This window comes from Polyergus mexicanus, unplaced genomic scaffold (genome assembly GCF_030449975.1).
Source record: "Polyergus mexicanus isolate NDT 795.1 unplaced genomic scaffold, iyPolMexi1.0 SCAF_12, whole genome shotgun sequence".
NCBI classification, from domain to species: Eukaryota; Metazoa; Arthropoda; class Insecta; order Hymenoptera; family Formicidae; genus Polyergus; species Polyergus mexicanus.
Window position 1 is genome coordinate 2,973,883 of NW_027223332.1, and position 17,789 is coordinate 2,991,671.

At 30.0% G+C, this 17,789-nt stretch overlaps 1 protein-coding gene across 4 annotated transcripts; it reads left to right on the forward strand.

The window, feature by feature from the left end:
- Window positions 1-8,659: 8,659 nt before the first annotated feature.
- Window positions 8,660-17,710, forward strand: Naprt (nicotinate phosphoribosyltransferase). Of its 4 annotated transcripts, none has more exons than XM_070304940.1 (12): window positions 8,660-8,763; window positions 9,072-9,294; window positions 10,669-10,839; window positions 10,916-11,042; window positions 11,251-11,462; window positions 12,737-12,855; window positions 12,984-13,177; window positions 14,118-14,306; window positions 15,715-15,946; window positions 16,027-16,347; window positions 16,728-16,856; window positions 17,108-17,708. In XM_070304940.1, the coding sequence occupies exons 2-12, from the start codon at window positions 9,222-9,224 to the stop codon at window positions 17,183-17,185; spliced, it is 1,845 nt and encodes a 614-aa protein (XP_070161041.1). In that variant the 5' UTR covers window positions 8,660-8,763; window positions 9,072-9,221; the 3' UTR covers window positions 17,186-17,708. The 4 variants fall into 4 exon arrangements, with proteins under 4 accessions (XP_070161041.1, XP_070161042.1, XP_070161043.1 ...); XM_070304941.1 differs by having other exon boundaries at window positions 15,715-15,940; window positions 17,108-17,706; XM_070304942.1 differs by lacking the exon at window positions 14,118-14,306 and having other exon boundaries at window positions 17,108-17,710.
- The last annotated feature ends 79 nt before the right edge of the window (window positions 17,711-17,789 follow it).

Consider the following 17,789-nt stretch of genomic DNA (forward strand, 5'->3'; position numbering starts at 1 on the left):
CAAAGCCCTAGTAATCGAGACTAGTGATCAACAATACTTCAGAAGTGCCAGTTGTAATGCAAAAAAATAAAGAAATTAAAATCGTATTCAGCAGCAGACAAATACTGAAGAAGCATTTTGTAGAGTTAGTTAATGGACGGAATACACACCATCTGTGACATATATATAAATAAATTCGTTGTATAAAATGAGTCGAATTGCATTCTGCATTCACATTCGTATGACAAAAGACGCGTGTCGTTAAATAGATGCGTGTATTATCGATAATTAAAACGACGACTATGTAATTACGAATAAAACCAATGCAATTTCAAACAATAACACCGTCATTGACCTGAGATAAAGTGGAACAACATTTTATTGATGCATACATAAATAAACGGCATATGTAAAATGTGATATTGTGACCATGGACATATCTCAGAGAAATTTTATGAAGGATTTATTCTCGAGCTTTACAATATTCATCGCTTTAGTTTAAGCAGATACACGTCAAAATCTTATCAAAGTAAATATTTATATCTTCAAGATAACTAACGTTTTTCTATTCCATCATGTCACGCGTATCTCATTTAATGTTCACTAAGATTTATTCATCTACATATATAATTTTCTAACGAATAAATTTTGAAAATTTTCGAATGGAGTTATAATTGCATTAAATGAAAACAATATTATATATTTTTTTTTCTATATTTTTATTTGCTTCTTATTTTTTCAATATTCTGTCTGTTAATTTTTTTTTTTTTTTTTTTTTTCAAATATAATTTTGTAGATTATGATAATTACAGGTTCATGTTTAATTTAGAAGAATTGGCACTGAATAATATTATGGATGATGAATATATTGAATATTTTCTGATATTGAAAAAGCGATAGCTCGAAAATTACGATAAGATATAGGACGTGGAATGATTGCAAGTTGAATGCAACGAGTAAATTTCCGTATTTCAAACTTGGTAAAGATCAACAAGAATCTACATCGGGCTTAGAATATATATATATATATATATAAACTCTATTTCCTTACGTGATACACATGTAGAATACACACGACCCGGATTTTATTTTGCTCCGGATTGTTATCAATGAATTTTCCAACATTTATTTTTTACAGATGGAAATTCTGATAACATTACGCTTTGAGTTGACGAGAAACAACGCAATTATTAATATTAATGATCGTTTAATGGAAATAATATACTTTTTTCTAAGATTTAGGTCCGTTCTATTTACGACTATAGTCTCATCATCAGTTTCGTAACATTTTATTCATTAAATTAGATATACTTGATTTATTCTCGCGCATAATATTTTTCGGAATGTCACGGTATTTCAGAATTTTATTTCTTTTTTCTCTTAGGTATTTTTATAAAATTAATGACGCATGTTAAATTCATACTCGCATAACGAAGGATCTATATCGAATATCAATATAAGTACACACATTGATATGATATATATTGTAGTATACATATACAGGGTGTCCCATTTTAATCTCCTCAGGCAAATATCTCAAAAACCAAGCCCGGAAGAGAAAAATATTTCAGACAAAAGTTGTTTGGTTTCGAGGGGGCCATAAGATGGTACCATTGGTTTGACCTTGGAAAATCATTTGAAGGTCATGTGAAGGTCAACTTTAAAATCTTAAATGGAAACCCCCATTTTTTATTTAGTATTCTTGTAGCTGACATCGAGAGCTTTCCAAAACACTATAATAAAGTATTTTTTCATTAAGTACTTTTTGAGTTATTTTATATTTTAATCTGACATATTTTGATATAAAAAATTAAATATCTCGTAAAATATTTCGTTTTCGATAATCTTATCGTAATACTTTTATGTACAGAATAATGAGACAAATTATTTAGTGCTAAAAAAAACAAATAATTGTTTAAAAAAATACATTGTAAATAATTTTCTTAAAAACAATTTTTTTTTATACTAATTGATTTGTCTCATTATTCTGTACATAGAAGTATTACGGTAAGATTATCAAAAACTAAATATTTTAATAGAGATATTTAATTTTTTATATCAAAATATGTCAGATTAAAATATAAAATAACTCAAAAAGTACTTAATAAAAAAATACTTTATTATAGTGTTTAGGAAAGCTCTCGATGTCAGCTACAAGAATACTAAGTAAAAAATGGGGTTTTCCATTTAAGATTTTAAAGTTGACCTTCACATGACCTTCAAATGATTTTCCAAGGTCAAATCATTGTCATCATCTTATGGCCCCCTCGAAACCAAACAACTTTTGTCTGAAACATTTTTCTCTTCCGGGCTTGGTTTTTGTGATATTTGCCTGAGGAGATTAAAATGGGACACCCTGTATATTAGTGTTGACTATATACAGGATGTCCCGCAACGTGATGTCCACACTGAAACTGTATATTCTTTGTGTCATTCTAAGTCAAAAAGTCTTAATACATATATGCCCTAAAGTCGTTTGTTTCGAAGTTGTAGCAAAAAATGCAAAAGTAGTTATTTCTCTCACTAAAACGAGAAAAGCATCTTTATGACTTACCTTACCGCACTAGTAGTGCGGAAATAATAGGCATTACAAAAAATATTGTATGTATATGCGGAAGACAACGAACTACGTTGCAAAAATACATACAAAAATTTTATTTACCGATGAAGCTACTTTTACGAGAGACGGCATTACAAATAATAGAAACTCACACGTTTGGTCACCACGAGAAGGAAATCCTCATGCTATTACTGAAACATATTTTCAAAATCGATTTTCAGTGAATATCTGATGCGGTATAATCGGTAATCGTCTAATATAGGGCCCATTATTATTGAAGATCATTTTTAAATGCTGAAAACGATACTTGCATTTATTACAAGAACAGTTGCTCGAACTTCTTGAAAATCTGCCTTTAAACATCAGAACACAAATGTGATTTCGACAAGATGGAGCACCACCTCACTTTAGCAGAATTGTTACGAGATATCTAAATGAAAAATTTCCTGAGCGCTGGATTGGCAGGGGAGATCCAATAAATTGGCCTGCAAGATCTCCCGATCTGTCTTCTCTAGATTATTTTAAAGTATTTCTTCTTTAAGTACTTTTTGAGTTATTTTATATTTTAATCTGACATATTTTGATATGAAAAATAAAATATCTCGTAAAATATTTTGTATCCGATAATTTTACCGTAATACTTTTATGTATAGAATATCATGAGACAAATCAATTAGTATAAAAATAATTTTTTTTAAGAAAAAGTATGTAATTATTTACAATGTATTTTTTTAAATAATTATTTATTCAGATATTATTATCTAATATCTTTCACAAAAGGGTATCATAGAGATCGTACCGATAATATGACATAGTCATAATCTTCGTACAAATATTGGATTTCTATTGAAATAAAGAATAAGAATAAATAAAATAAAGTGTTTGTAATGCGTCATCAATGTGTTAATAGTATATATATATATATTTTTTTTTTCAACACGCGGAATTACGCAGTAATATTGAGAGATATATTGATCACGCGATGATTCGGAATTTTCTTCTACGCTGCGGAGTTACTACTGGTTACCGGTAAATAATTTCGTCAAGAAAATTGACGTATATATATGTGTTTATATACACATGCAAAATACATGCGCATTGCGGATATAAATTACAGGCAGGAGATAATTGTCTGTTCTAATTTTTACAGATTATATATAGACACTGCAATATTTCTTTAGCAATATTAATAAAATTCCTTTTAACTGGTAGTATAATATATATTACAGTTTTCTGTTTTCAATTTTTTATTTTTATTTTATCGTTAAAATGTATTTAGCTTTAAAATGTATTTTTTAATGACGATAAAATGTATTTATTAATATAATAACGATATAATAATGCTTCTTATAATTTTAAGACTTTACGCGCATATTCTAAGTACTATTTAAATTTTTACTGCGCTTCACTGATAAGAATGCAGGGAGGTCATTACAACAACACAAATAGCAGGAAATTATCGTCCTACAGACTTGGAAAGAGAATTGATTAATCTGCGTTCCACAAAGAAATTAAAGACCAGAGATGAGTTGTAGAGCGAATTACAAAAGTTCAACGGCCCAGAGATGAGTATCGTATCAACAGTTAACGTCATTAAATTATATCATTCTTGCGTTATATCGGCAAAAACTTAACAGAGATATAATTAGTCTTACTAAGAGTGCTAGAATGCATAATGGACCTAATAATCCAAAGTCTAAAATGACTCAACTTTGAGAAATCTATATCTATAATAGATATAGAAGCTCGCCATGCCATGCACACGACTACCCATACAGCACAGAACATTGCAACATTGCCGCAATGTTGCTACAATGTTGCAATATTGTTGCAATGTTCTGTACTGTATGGATAATGAGATATATAATAATTATATGTTTATTTAATATTATCAGTATATACGATGATTCTGTTAACAATGCAACAAGCAACTAAACATATAAGTAATAATGTATGTAAATCGCGTGAAATAATTTCACAGTCACTAAATTAAAAATTCACTAACCCTGACACAGAAAGAGAATTTATCTAGACAACATTGCTAGAGAAAAACAGATTAATTCTAATAATAGAAGAGGAATAAATATTATGTACCATGTGAAATATTAGCGCGCAATATAAAGCTGCGAAGAATTTTAATATAGACAATTCTTATCTTTTTAATAATATCAAAATGACATTCGCATTGAAATGATTATAATTTATTATCGCAAACATATATTATCGAAATGAAACTTTGCGAAAAAATCAAATAAACATACTCTGCGAAAAAAGAGATCCATAGAAATTATATATGTAGTCCCGATTTTAAAATAAATAGGAATAGTCTCGAATAATTTTATAGCGAAGAATACAGACTCGTTAATAATGGAAAAGAACAACCAGCGTAATTCCAATGTAATAAAAATATTGTATATATATGTATGTCAATAGCGTGATAACGTTGAAACATATCAAGTTTGAAATTTCCACGAAGGTCCCACTTCGTAAGAGAGATTTCTCTTTTTTCCGCATTACGTTCTCTTTTTTTCGCATATACGAACTTTGACCGAGTTCGAAATGTTTTTTTTATTCTCTTTAAGACAGAGACGAGATATTGCCGTAGAGCGTGTGATGTCGATCGTAATAAGGTCGGTTCAACAACGCTGTTGCCCCCAACGATACACGTGTTTAATCGAACTATTATCAAATTGGCATCATTAAACACACGCGCATACTATTATTACACTTTCCTTACTGCGATTTTCGAATTAACGGAATTCGATCTTTGAAGAAGCGCGCGGTACGTATTTAGGAAAAGCCGTGCGAATAAACGATTATATATATTGTATATGCATATGATGTATATATATATTTTTATTGTACACGGAATTTAGATGATAATTAAAATATATGTAAATTTAATTTTTAATTACAATTATTAGTACGTCATATAATTTTTTAAAACATTCTGTATTTTCGATTAATCTTTCTTTGACGACAACGTCGCGATATTTATTCGCATAATTGTATTCTTTATTCTGATAATTTAAAGTAAATTTTAGTGATTAATTAAACTTTAATTATAAAAATATATAATATCGAAAATTTAAACTTTTGTCCATATTTTTCCTAGGAAAAAATTCAGAATTTAAAATGTGAAAACGTATACATTTTGTTCAAAACGTTTTTCTCTAAAATGCGAAATATAATGCACGATTAAAAGAATGATAAAGCAATTAAAATACTCTTGCCCAGTGAGAAATACCGAAATTGGAAAAAACGCATCTATTAAATATACATTTAAAATGAGATTGATTAAACATATTTACATGCAAAATTTTTTGTAAAGTTTTTCATGTTAATATTCCAATAATAATAAAATATTCAAATGTAGTTTAATAGATAATGGGTAGAGATAATAAATTTAATTTATTAATAGATTATAGATTTATAAATTATTTATTAAAATAAATATCTAATATATAGACGTCTTTTCGATCTGTATTTCTCACGATGGGTAATCAATATCTATACATTTGATGAAGAAAAACTTTACGGAATGTTTCGCATATAAATATTTTTTGCTATTGTGTTATCTTTGTTGTTACGTAAAGATATGATACGTATGACTATCGCGTGTCGTTCAATCGTTTTAAATGTTTCTAATCTAATATATTTTATTGCATATAAAATTAAATTTGAATAAATGTACAAAACTGTGGTGAGAATAATTTTTTGACAACTTTCTGTGAATGTCAGAGAAAGAGAATGAATAAATAATATAGGAAATAAATAGAGGAGAAAGAACGCGATTAATAAATAAGTATTCCAAAAGAGATATTTATAAAAGAAAAGAAACAAAAAAACATGAAACTATGAAGAAGTATCATATTTATAAATATACAGTTGTATATTTTCTGAACATGAAATAAACAATTATTTACATATGCGAGCTTCGAATGAAATAAGGTAAAAACCGATGTAAAGCGTGCAGCAGACCCGAATAAATCTCTCTCTCTCGTTCATCATTTTTTTTTATAATATATATCGAGTATATTTTTAAAGCATTCTTTTTTCTTCATGAATGGCCTATTTCCTCTTGAGAAACGCAGCGTCACTCATGAATTAAAAATGATATCGCTCTTTGGAATTTATATATACAGTATATATGTATATGGAAAATTAAAGGAGGAAAATGAAATGGAAGAGATAATAATTTTGAATTAAAAGGTTATAAATTTATATAGTTAATCGTAAGAATTATTGAAAGATGAAGGAATATAATACTCTCAAGGTTTTAGTTATTGTGTAAAATAGGATAAAGGAACAGAAACTATAGCCACAAGAAAAAGTTGATAATGTTATCGTTATTGTGTTCTATGGTATCGATTATTATCATTAAGATGGTATACGCTTTATGTTTATGTTGGATTTATGTTAACCCATACAGCACAGAACATTGCAATGTAATTGCAATAATATTACAATCTTGCAAGTTGCAATGTAATATTGTTGGAACATTATTGGAACATATAATTGTAATATTTTATGAGAATGTTACAGCAACATTTCAAAAACATTACAAAAAACAGTTTTTGGTCATCGCTAGTTCGTTTATTTACCGTTACGCGGCGCGCGTTGCATTATCTATCCCGCATTTAAGTTTCAGTCACGATGATTGCATAAAGCTTGCAAAGAGCGGCTAATAAGATTAAAGATATAACTATTTTTATCAGTTTAATTTATCCGATACAATCCCAACACAGGGAATTCAGATATTGAACTGATTGTTCAGTAATCGGATACATAAATATCCAAAAAAGTTAAAATTCTTCGTTAATTGTCTACTTAAGATGTAAAATAGAGTTTAATATCTATATAAGTAAAATTTTAACTTTTATGAATGAAATTATTTAATCACTACTATTTTCTTAAACTTGTAAATTATTTATAAAATAGCGATGTTAACAATAGATAACAGGAAATTGTTAAATAGTTTCCATTCCTATATAAAATCAAAAATTTGATAATCATTTTTTAATATACACGATATTTCAGATTTTAATAAATAAACTTCGAGAATATATAAAGACATCCAAGAGAGAAAAAACTCGTAATTGCGTAAATTCACAATCTTCTTTTCTTATTTCCCTTGGATGTCTTTATATATTTTCAAAGTTTATCTATCAAATTTAAAGCGTTCTGCATATTTGTAGCAACGCATTTCAATATTACAAATACATTGCACTGTAACATTACTGTAATATTACATCGTAATATTTCTAAGGGCGGACATCTCAACGTTGCCGCAGACTTGCAGTAACATTGTAGAAACATTTCGCAATTTCCATGCAATATTACAATGTTTCAATGCAAGGTCTATGCAACGTTTCTGCAATCTTTCGGTGCTGTATGAAAAATATGTTAATTAGTAAATAGTATTTACATTAGTATCAGACAATATATAGGTTTAGCATGGAAGGCTAGGGAAATATGGATGGATGAATGTGAGTGGGAAAAATTGTAAACCAAGTCCCTTTCTTGGCGTGAAGCTGAAATAAACTATTATTATTATTATTATTATATAAAGAAATTCCGAAAAACGATTCGCACACACGCGCGTGCGCGCGAAATAAGTTTAGGCTTATTTTTAGTTTTTTTTGTCATACATTCTTGATTTTTTTTTTCAGTTTAATTTTTTAAAAGATTATATATATATATATATATGTATATTTAAAAAAAAATTAAGCTGAAAAAAACGAGATATAGATAGATAGATAGATAGATAGAGAGAGGGGGGGGGGAGGAGAATAAAAAAAATCTAAGCCTAAACATAATTTGTCAAAATTTGTCTTTTCTTTTTCTTCTTCGAATAAAAGGATTGAAATGCAAACGATTCGAATATGTGAATCACATGACCTTCGTATCTAATCGCGCCATTGACTATGCGCTCATGCGCGGGAAGATAGATAAAGAGGTCTGAGCGTGCGCTCCGATTTCGAGTGTGTGCGTCTAGTGATTTCTGACGATGGCGACTCGGCGATTGGCGGGATCAGCCGTCTGATAGGCTGTCCGAACCGCCGTCAAACCGGTCAAACGTCCTTCAAACGTTCCCTATCGATTCCCGCGCGTCTGTATATATTACATCGCGGCTCGCGCCGAAGCGTGCCAGTTGCTTAGTTGCTATCGCGTCGGCATCGTCGGAAGTGACGGTGCGATCTTCGTAGGCTCGGGTTAGCGAGGTTTGTCCGAGTATTATTCCGATTATTAGATGCATGCAAGTTTTTTTTTTTTCTTCCCTCTCCCCTCGCCAAACTCTCGCGCGAATGCATATAGTTGACCTAGATTCCGTGAAGGAAATTTTCATCTCGCCTCATGAGAGAAGAAAAATTTCACGATGACGTTTAATAAAAATTTTCGGGGGAAGATATTGGAAACTATAATATTTTTCGATAAACGTGTTATCTTTTATTCGTGTAGACGAATCTTAGAGGTTATATGCGATGCGCGCGACATATAAATATGTATACCAATTTCATTCTCGATGCAGAAAACTCAAGCGAGGACAACCGAATCTGGTAATCCACGGGGGGGACGACGGAAAGAGGATTCGAGAGAGCGAGCTGTCTCTGTTTTTTTTTTTTTTTTTTTTTTTTCCCCGGACCAAAACCGAAACACGCACGCGAAGCGGCCCCGCAAAATGTCAACGGACGATGACAGTAGTACGTGTTGCAATCCGCGGCAGAACGGCGTCGTCCAACCGTTGCTAACAGGTACGTCCTTATAGTTCATGATGCATCGCTTATGGTCAGTGATGCCAGAAACGGGTCCCGCGGCTCACGGGTCAGCAATGGAAGGGATAACGCACACAAGCGCGTACCGCGTACATGTGCGCTCTGCGCTGCGCAGAACGCACATGTACGCGGTACGCGCTTGTGTGCGTTATTCCTTCCATTGCTGACCCGTGAGCCGCGGGACCCGTTTCTGGCATCACTGCTTATGGTCTCGTTGACCGTCCTATGGGTTCAACTAACATCGTTGCTTCCCGTTAACGTAACATATCTCACGGAAAAAATTGATAAAATAATTTGTGGCAATAAAAGCTAATTCTAATAATAAATGTGCTATTATAGACAATTTTCTTGAGTTGAAGGTACTTTCGCGAAAAAAGTCACTTAAATACTATAATGGATTAATGAAAATTCCATCGAAGTAATTTATTTGAAGATATTTAATTTTTTTTTTAATATTTCTCAAAAATGAGAATAAATAAGAATATCATCGTACAGATTTGTAGCGGGAAATCGCATTTTTTTTTTTTAATTTTCTCGAAAAAGGGAAAAGAAAAAGATCCTTATTATGGATGGGAGCACGCATGATGTTCGATTCACGTGTGCGCAAGGGAATCAATTTTCATAACTCATCTCGCGTGTTTTAAAATCGTAAACATGTTTTCTCCGATGGACTTGAGGTTAATACGCGAGGCTGGTCAAAATGTGAAAAGAAATGTCAACATTGTCGGCAATATGAATTATATGAGTCGAGAGAGCCGAGAACACGGCGTTCGCGATGGATTTTTGTACGCGAAATTAGATTAAATTATTATTTATGACGGCGACCGGAAAGTGCACTTAACGTACATACATCCTTGCTCGAATGTGTGATGTAAGAGCAATCTCCTCCCCCCCCCCCCTCTCTCTCTCTCTCTTGTAAGAAAAAAATTGGCATATCTTACAGAGAAGATCCATTTATCAATATACAAGACTGTAGTACTTAACATGCGACATAAGAACGCTTAAACCTCCTTTAGAGATGTAATATATATGTATCTCCTGCGATATGCACTGCACATGTAATTTTCAACACGAGATGATAGTGCAATCTTTTTCCGCCACTAAAAACACGATGCATACATTACACAATTGATATTTAATATGTAAATCATATTGTGAATATGTAAATTAAATGTAATTTAAATCGTTTAGCTCAAATAATTGTTTCCCATATGACATTTTATTTTTAATGATAAATTACATTTTGTATTGTTCTTGCGAATTTAGTACTAAGAACTGTGAAATGTCTAAAGTCGTTTTTATATAATTTGAAGGAGAAATGATGAGGAGAAAATAAGAGGAATTTACTTTCAGATTTGTATCAAATTACCATGGCATACGCCTATTGGAAGAGTGGCAAAATGAATGACTATGCTGTATTTGATTTGTTCTTTCGCAAAAATCCTTTCCAGGGCGAATTCACGATCTTTGCCGGTCTTGAGGAATGCATGAAATTCTTGAATAAGTTTCATTATTCCTGCAGTGGTATGTATTCACACATATGTTACTTATTATGTATATAATTCTTCTATGAATTATATCAGATAATTTTATATTACAGATATCAAGTACCTGAAATCAACTATGCCTGCTACAGTAGACCAAAGATTCTTCTACTATTTACAAAGTCTTACTGCAAAAGATGTCACAATATATGCTATAGATGAAGGCTCTGTTGTATTTCCAAGGTGAGTTTAAAAGATCTTATCTATGCTATTCATAAAAATTTTGGACATCTCAGAGTATTACAAAGATACAATTAGTTTTTAATTTAGTAATTTAATTTGTAAAAATAATAAGTTAAACGATATTTTTAATAAATTTTATATATATATATATATAAATTGGTTGAATCGATTTAAATTTTCACATCTTACATGATTAAAATTTTTGTAGAGTTCCATTAATAAGAGTGGAAGGACCATTAATAATGGTACAGCTTTTGGAAACAACTCTATTAACGTTGGTGAATTATGCGAGTTTAATGGCGACTAATGCGGCGAGGTATCGGATGGTAGCCGGGAAAAATATAACGTTACTGGAATTTGGTCTTCGAAGAGCGCAAGGACCCGATGGAGGATTAAGTGCATCTAAATACAGCTATGTTGGTAAATATCTTGTCCATACTTACTTTAGAGCTATGCAAAATCACTTTTTGGAACATTTAAAATGGTTTGTTAGAATGTTAATCATTTTGAAATATCTTGTAGTTTAACGAATTCTAAGATTAATTGAGCATTTTGCAAACTTTTCAATATTTTTGCCAAATACGGCTAATGTTTTTCGTGAAACAATTGTGCGAAGTGTTCAGTGCAATTCTTTCATAATTCAGTTTTAGAATTTCTTAACACGTATAATATATTTCAAAGCGATCAAAATCACAGAGGCTTTCATTCGGCACAGTCATTTTAAATACTCCAAAAAGTGATTGTTTTTGTATTGAAATGACTATTTATAATTAGTATTAGTTATATGGTCATTTATAATTATAATTAATTTGGCTATCAGTTTAGTTCAATAAATTCTATGCCAATGCATTCAATTTATTGTGTCATAAATTTATTAGGATAAAGTAAGTGTATTAAGAAATTTTATATTATATAACATTTTTATGTTGATAACCATCATATGCTTGACAATTGTGGAACATTCCGATGATCTACATTGAAGAAGCATATGATGTAATGTCGGAGCTTATGCACCATATATATTGTATCTAATACATGTTCAGTATTTGATTACTGATAGAACAAGTAAATATTTCTTTCTACTTATAGTTTACACAAACAATGTTCACATATCCAATATTATATATTAAGTCTTAGATATGCAAAATTTTGAATATCTGTATTTATCAATATAATATATATTGCTGGCCATTAAAATTGCAACACACTATATATGCGAAATTCCATTTTTGCATCGAATGCCCGCATCGATACCAAACAATCGCTGGAAAATAAGAATTCCGTATCTCATTCAATTTCAGAAATATTAGCTTATAATATCTTTAGTGATTCACTCTGTGTGTGTGTATATATATATATATATATATATATATATATAATGTTGCAGTCTTAATAGCCAGCAATATATAATGAGCGATGGAAGTGTCTGGTACTACTCTACTTGTACACTATACTTAACAACTTCGTGAAAAGTGAAATCAATACATTGTTCCACTCAGTGCCAGTTTGTACTGCCTAGGTGATGAGTAACAGTTTAGGAGGTCAAGTTGAATGTGTATATATAACTTTTATATATATATACACACACATGTTATATATGATGGATCTAGATAAAGCTTGTAGGTCATATATTTGCATAGATATGTAATATAAAGAAATTTAAATTAAATTTAACATAATTTGCTGTGTTACAGGTGGATTCGATGGTACTAGTAACGTTTTGGCTGGGAAATTGTTCAATATACCTGTATGCGGTACACATGCACATGCATACATAACATCCTTTACGAGCATCGATGATTTGCACGGGAAAGTAAGCATATTTGACAAGAAATCTTATCACTGGTTAAAACAAATTTTTGGAATTTCTCGGCAAATATAGTTGAAAGAAAATTTTCTATTAAAAACAAATTTCTTAGGTTTCTTATATTTCTCTTACAGACATTGGCGCACAAGCAAACGGGCGACGTTCTAGATCTACTGGAGCTCGCCTGCAAGCATCGTGAGGCTATCGCCGATGATTTAGGAGCTTTAGCTTCACAGGCATCTGGTGGGGAATTAGCGGCATTGATCAGTTACGCCGTCGCTTTCCCGGAAAGATTCACCGCTCTCGTGGACACATACGACGTTAAAAGGTACATATATGCATCTTGCTCATTTTATTTATAACGTTTATATTTTTTTATTAAAATAGAAAATTCGATGTTTGTTTAAAATTTGTAAATTTATTGTTAGCTTTTTAATTATATCTTTTTATGTATATAAAATTTGCATCAACTTTATAGCAATCTTTTCTAATCTTTTGCATGAGCTACTTTGCTATTTGGATTTATTTTTGCATTAATATTTATTATCTCTTATAATTTCACTATGCTTTTGTAATTATTATTACACACATGTGATTCTTTTACTCCTATTTTATACTAATCTGATATTATAATTTTCACATTATATTTTTGTCGAATTTAATATTACTAGTGTATAATATGTTATGCCTGAAATTTATTGATTAGATGAAGTATTTAAATTATACATAAAAATGCATGTATATATGATATGTTATAAGGATTCTTTTATAAATTTAAAGTTGATTATTCAAGGCAAAACTGGTTTTTTAAAATATCTTATGTACATTATAACGCGCGTTAAAACGTTACATATGTATCATATAAACATACTAAAAGCTGTTAATATGTATATATATATAGCTTATATATTTATGTATGTGGTAGTTCATGCACATACATATACAGTTTAAACGGTTCTTTGCATAGATAACACATATTATCTATGTATATGATAATATATGTAATTATGGCTTCAAAGCTCAACTATATATTATGACTGTACAAAGTCTCTCTTTTACACAATCTTACGTCATCTCCCATATAGATGAATAAAAGATAATTGGCATATCTTAAAGTAAATTATATTTTAATTAGATAGAAGTTTAATTAGATAGTGTCTCGTAATTCGATTTTGTTGGCGGCTATGTAACTTAGTTTTGTCAGCGCGAGTTGATATAACAAGACATGTGTACGCACACATGGTAGCCTAATAGGAGTATGTTTATAGCATTGAGGCGTCGGCCAAGGGTCAGGCACAAGTGGCCAGCCTAAATGTAAAGAATAAACTTCTAACTAACGGGTCCAATACATATGTTCAAAACAGCGTGAGAAACAACCCATTTATATCAGAATCAACTACGCAACTTCACAAGAATGGCTTTTTAAGATGTGGCGAATTGGGTGAGCTCTATGTGAGGTACGATATTGCTCCGTTTGCCTGTTTTATAGAGTGCAGATTTTTTTTTCTCTCGTTCTCGTCAACTTTATGCTTTATGGGCCTATATTATTTTTTTGTGATACCAAAACACTAATTAACACTCTTTCTGACATAACACTTTATAAAGAGATTTAAATTCTTTTTCAACAACATACAGAGAAAGTAATTTTTATATCTGTTTATAAATCAATAACTCTTCTTTTTTTCTCCTTTTCCTTTCTTTTTTTATTAAAACTTTTTTTGATTTTTTAATAGTTGAAACAATATATGATAATTTCATTCTCTACTATTTTTTACTTTCCTCTTAGAGAACGATATTAGAAAAAATATTTTGTAAAATAGGCAAATTGCAAACTGTATACATTATTATATTATGTTACTCTCATGACATATCAGTTAGAAATAAAACGATAAGAATCTCATTTTTCATTACAATTTAGTTATTAATCGTTACACTTGAGAACTTATATAGTGACCCTCCCAATTCTGCCCTTTATTCTCTCAATAATTAATATATAGAGATATTTCGTTACACAAATTCTGATATATACATTTTGACTTTTATTCGAACAAATGCAATTTCAGGAAATTTTAGTTCTAAGATACTATATAAAAAGAAATATATTTAAAAAAAACAAGTGTTTTTAAATCAAACGTTAAATTTACTATAATATTTTTGCTTTAGTCTCTTTTTTTCTAATATGTATAATATCAATTAACCATATTTGCGTACATTTGCCAAAAAAATGTTCAAAACTAAGTTCTTTTATAAATAACTATAAATTCTTTTCATTGGAAACATTGATAGCAATATAATTGATTAAAACCTATTGTCTTATTTACACTAATTAATAGTAAATGTGCAAATTGAATAATCTCTTAGCTATTTTATTATGCTTAATCTTTTATATGCGATATTTCCTGTTTTAATCTGAAACTAAATTTAAGAAAGTGAATCTGATATTGTAGGGGGGGGAAACCCCCCCCCCCCAAGACAATATGACAAAAAAGAAAAAACAAATTAATTTTTTTTTAATTTGCTTGTTTTGGAGAAGATATATATGTATATAAAAAAAGATTTGTCATAAGTTTAAAAAAGATAAAAATATTTAAATTATATGTTTCTTATATAAATTAAATATACACATTTGAATACACTTTTTAATTTTTCAAATCTTTTAACATTTTAATTAAACAAGCAAAAGAAAACAAGATTGTACTTTTATATAATATATTGTACTACTAAATTTAGGCTTAATCATAATAAGTAATTATGTTACAATATTATAATATACAAAAAGTATTATGATTAGATTTGTTTTCAACATATATAATAATGTCAAGGGCTATCACAGTGACATTTCATAAATACATATTTTATAAATAGGAGTGGACTTTTAAATTTCTGCGCTGTAGCATTAGCTTTGAACGACTTGGGATACAGAGCCATCGGGATCCGGATCGATAGCGGCGATTTAGCGTATCTCAGTAATGTGGCGAGAGATATTTTTGAGAAAATTGCCGTCAAGTATGATATACCTTGGTTCGCGAAACTAATGATTTGCGCGTCAAACGACATCAACGAGGAGACTATAATAAGCTTAAACGAGCAGGTAAAGGTGCGAGTAGAGATTTGCGAAACGCGAATGTATTAAAAATAGATAAATATTGTAACATAAAAATATGAATATTTTCTTAGAATCACAAAATCGATTGTTTCGGAATCGGAACACATCTCGTTACGTGTCAGAGACAACCAGCGTTGGGCTGCGTTTATAAAATGGTAGAAATCAACGACGAGCCGAGGATTAAGCTTAGTCAAGAGGTCGGGAAAGTCACGATACCAGGAAGAAAGAATGTCTATAGATTATACGGCTCGGACGGCTACGCATTGATAGACCTCTTGCAGAAAACGACGGAAGAGCCACCGCAAGTAATGCAGAAAGTTCTTTGCAGGCATCCATTTCAACAAACGAAAAGGGCTAACGTTACACCATCCCGAGTAGAACCTTTGCATAAGGTATAATCCGATTGAAATAATAGATTTTCAGATAGTATTATGTAATATGCATTATGTGCCATGATGTATAAATGTAAATCAGAAAGAGTACTATATATTGCTCTGTTTAGTTGACATTCTTTGATTAATTTGCAATTCTGAAATTTTTCATCACAAAAATTTGATTAGGCACCATTTCTCCATTGTATTTTAACATTGTTTAATATTTGTGTTTGTAGTTTTTGTTAATTAATAGCAATATGATATACATAACAAAAATATTATTTTATAAGCATCTTTATATATGTATATATATATATATTGTTATAAAGTAATATATTGATAATATTTATGACTTAAAATAAATTACTTATAATAAATAAAAACATGCATATACACAGATATACTGGAAAGACGGCAAAGTATGTCAACCATTACCAGCATTGCAAGAAATTCGCAACAGAGTACAAGAATCTCTCAATACGTTGCGTAACGATCATAGAAGGAACTTGAATCCAACACCATATAAGGTAAGAATAAATATTTGATATTTTGGAAACTACTCTTTAAGCTACTTTTTAAGGATAGATTATCAAATACAGGATATTTCTTGAAACCGATCAGGCTTAAAATTGTTTGAAACGAGCAAATCTAACAATATATTATATTTGCATCTATAATATTTTTAAATTCTTTTTGATTATTATAAAATAGGGTTTTAACTATTCATTGAGATTTACAAAAAATTATTCAAATATGCTTTTCTTCATATTTGTTACAGGTAGCTGTCAGCGATACTTTATATAGATTTATAGATGAGTTATGGTCCCAAAATGCCCCCATTGGAGAACTACGGTGAAATATATTACTCTTATACAGGAGTATTGTTAAACTAGTCTCTAGCAATTATGAGTGATAACACAGAATCAGGATTTATAGATAAAATACATAATAAATCCTTTGCTAAAAGCAATGATAACGATCACCGCAATTGAGCATATATATGCGCATCGTCATTTCATATGATTGCGCTGTAGAATATATCATGAAAGAACAAGGATCCTAAAAACATATTTTTTACAATTTCCATTGTTGAAAAATTATAAGTATTATATTATGAAGAATTATATTATCATCACATATACACAATCTATTTTGATAAATTTTTCGCAAATCATAATATAAAATATATAGTTTTACACAATTTATAAGGATGAATTATTTCGTTACAGAAATCTATTTACAAATGTATTTATATTTCATGTCGTATACACATACACATGTACTTATTCTCTTTTTTCTTTATTTCTTAAGAAAAGTACAAAATAGTACATGTGTACGCGTGATTTAGATATGCACAACTCAAGTTTCTCAAGTTTTAACAATGATAAACTTTCGAAAACTAATTTAAATAAATATATATATATATATATATATATAATTAAAGTATTGCAAAGAATGGC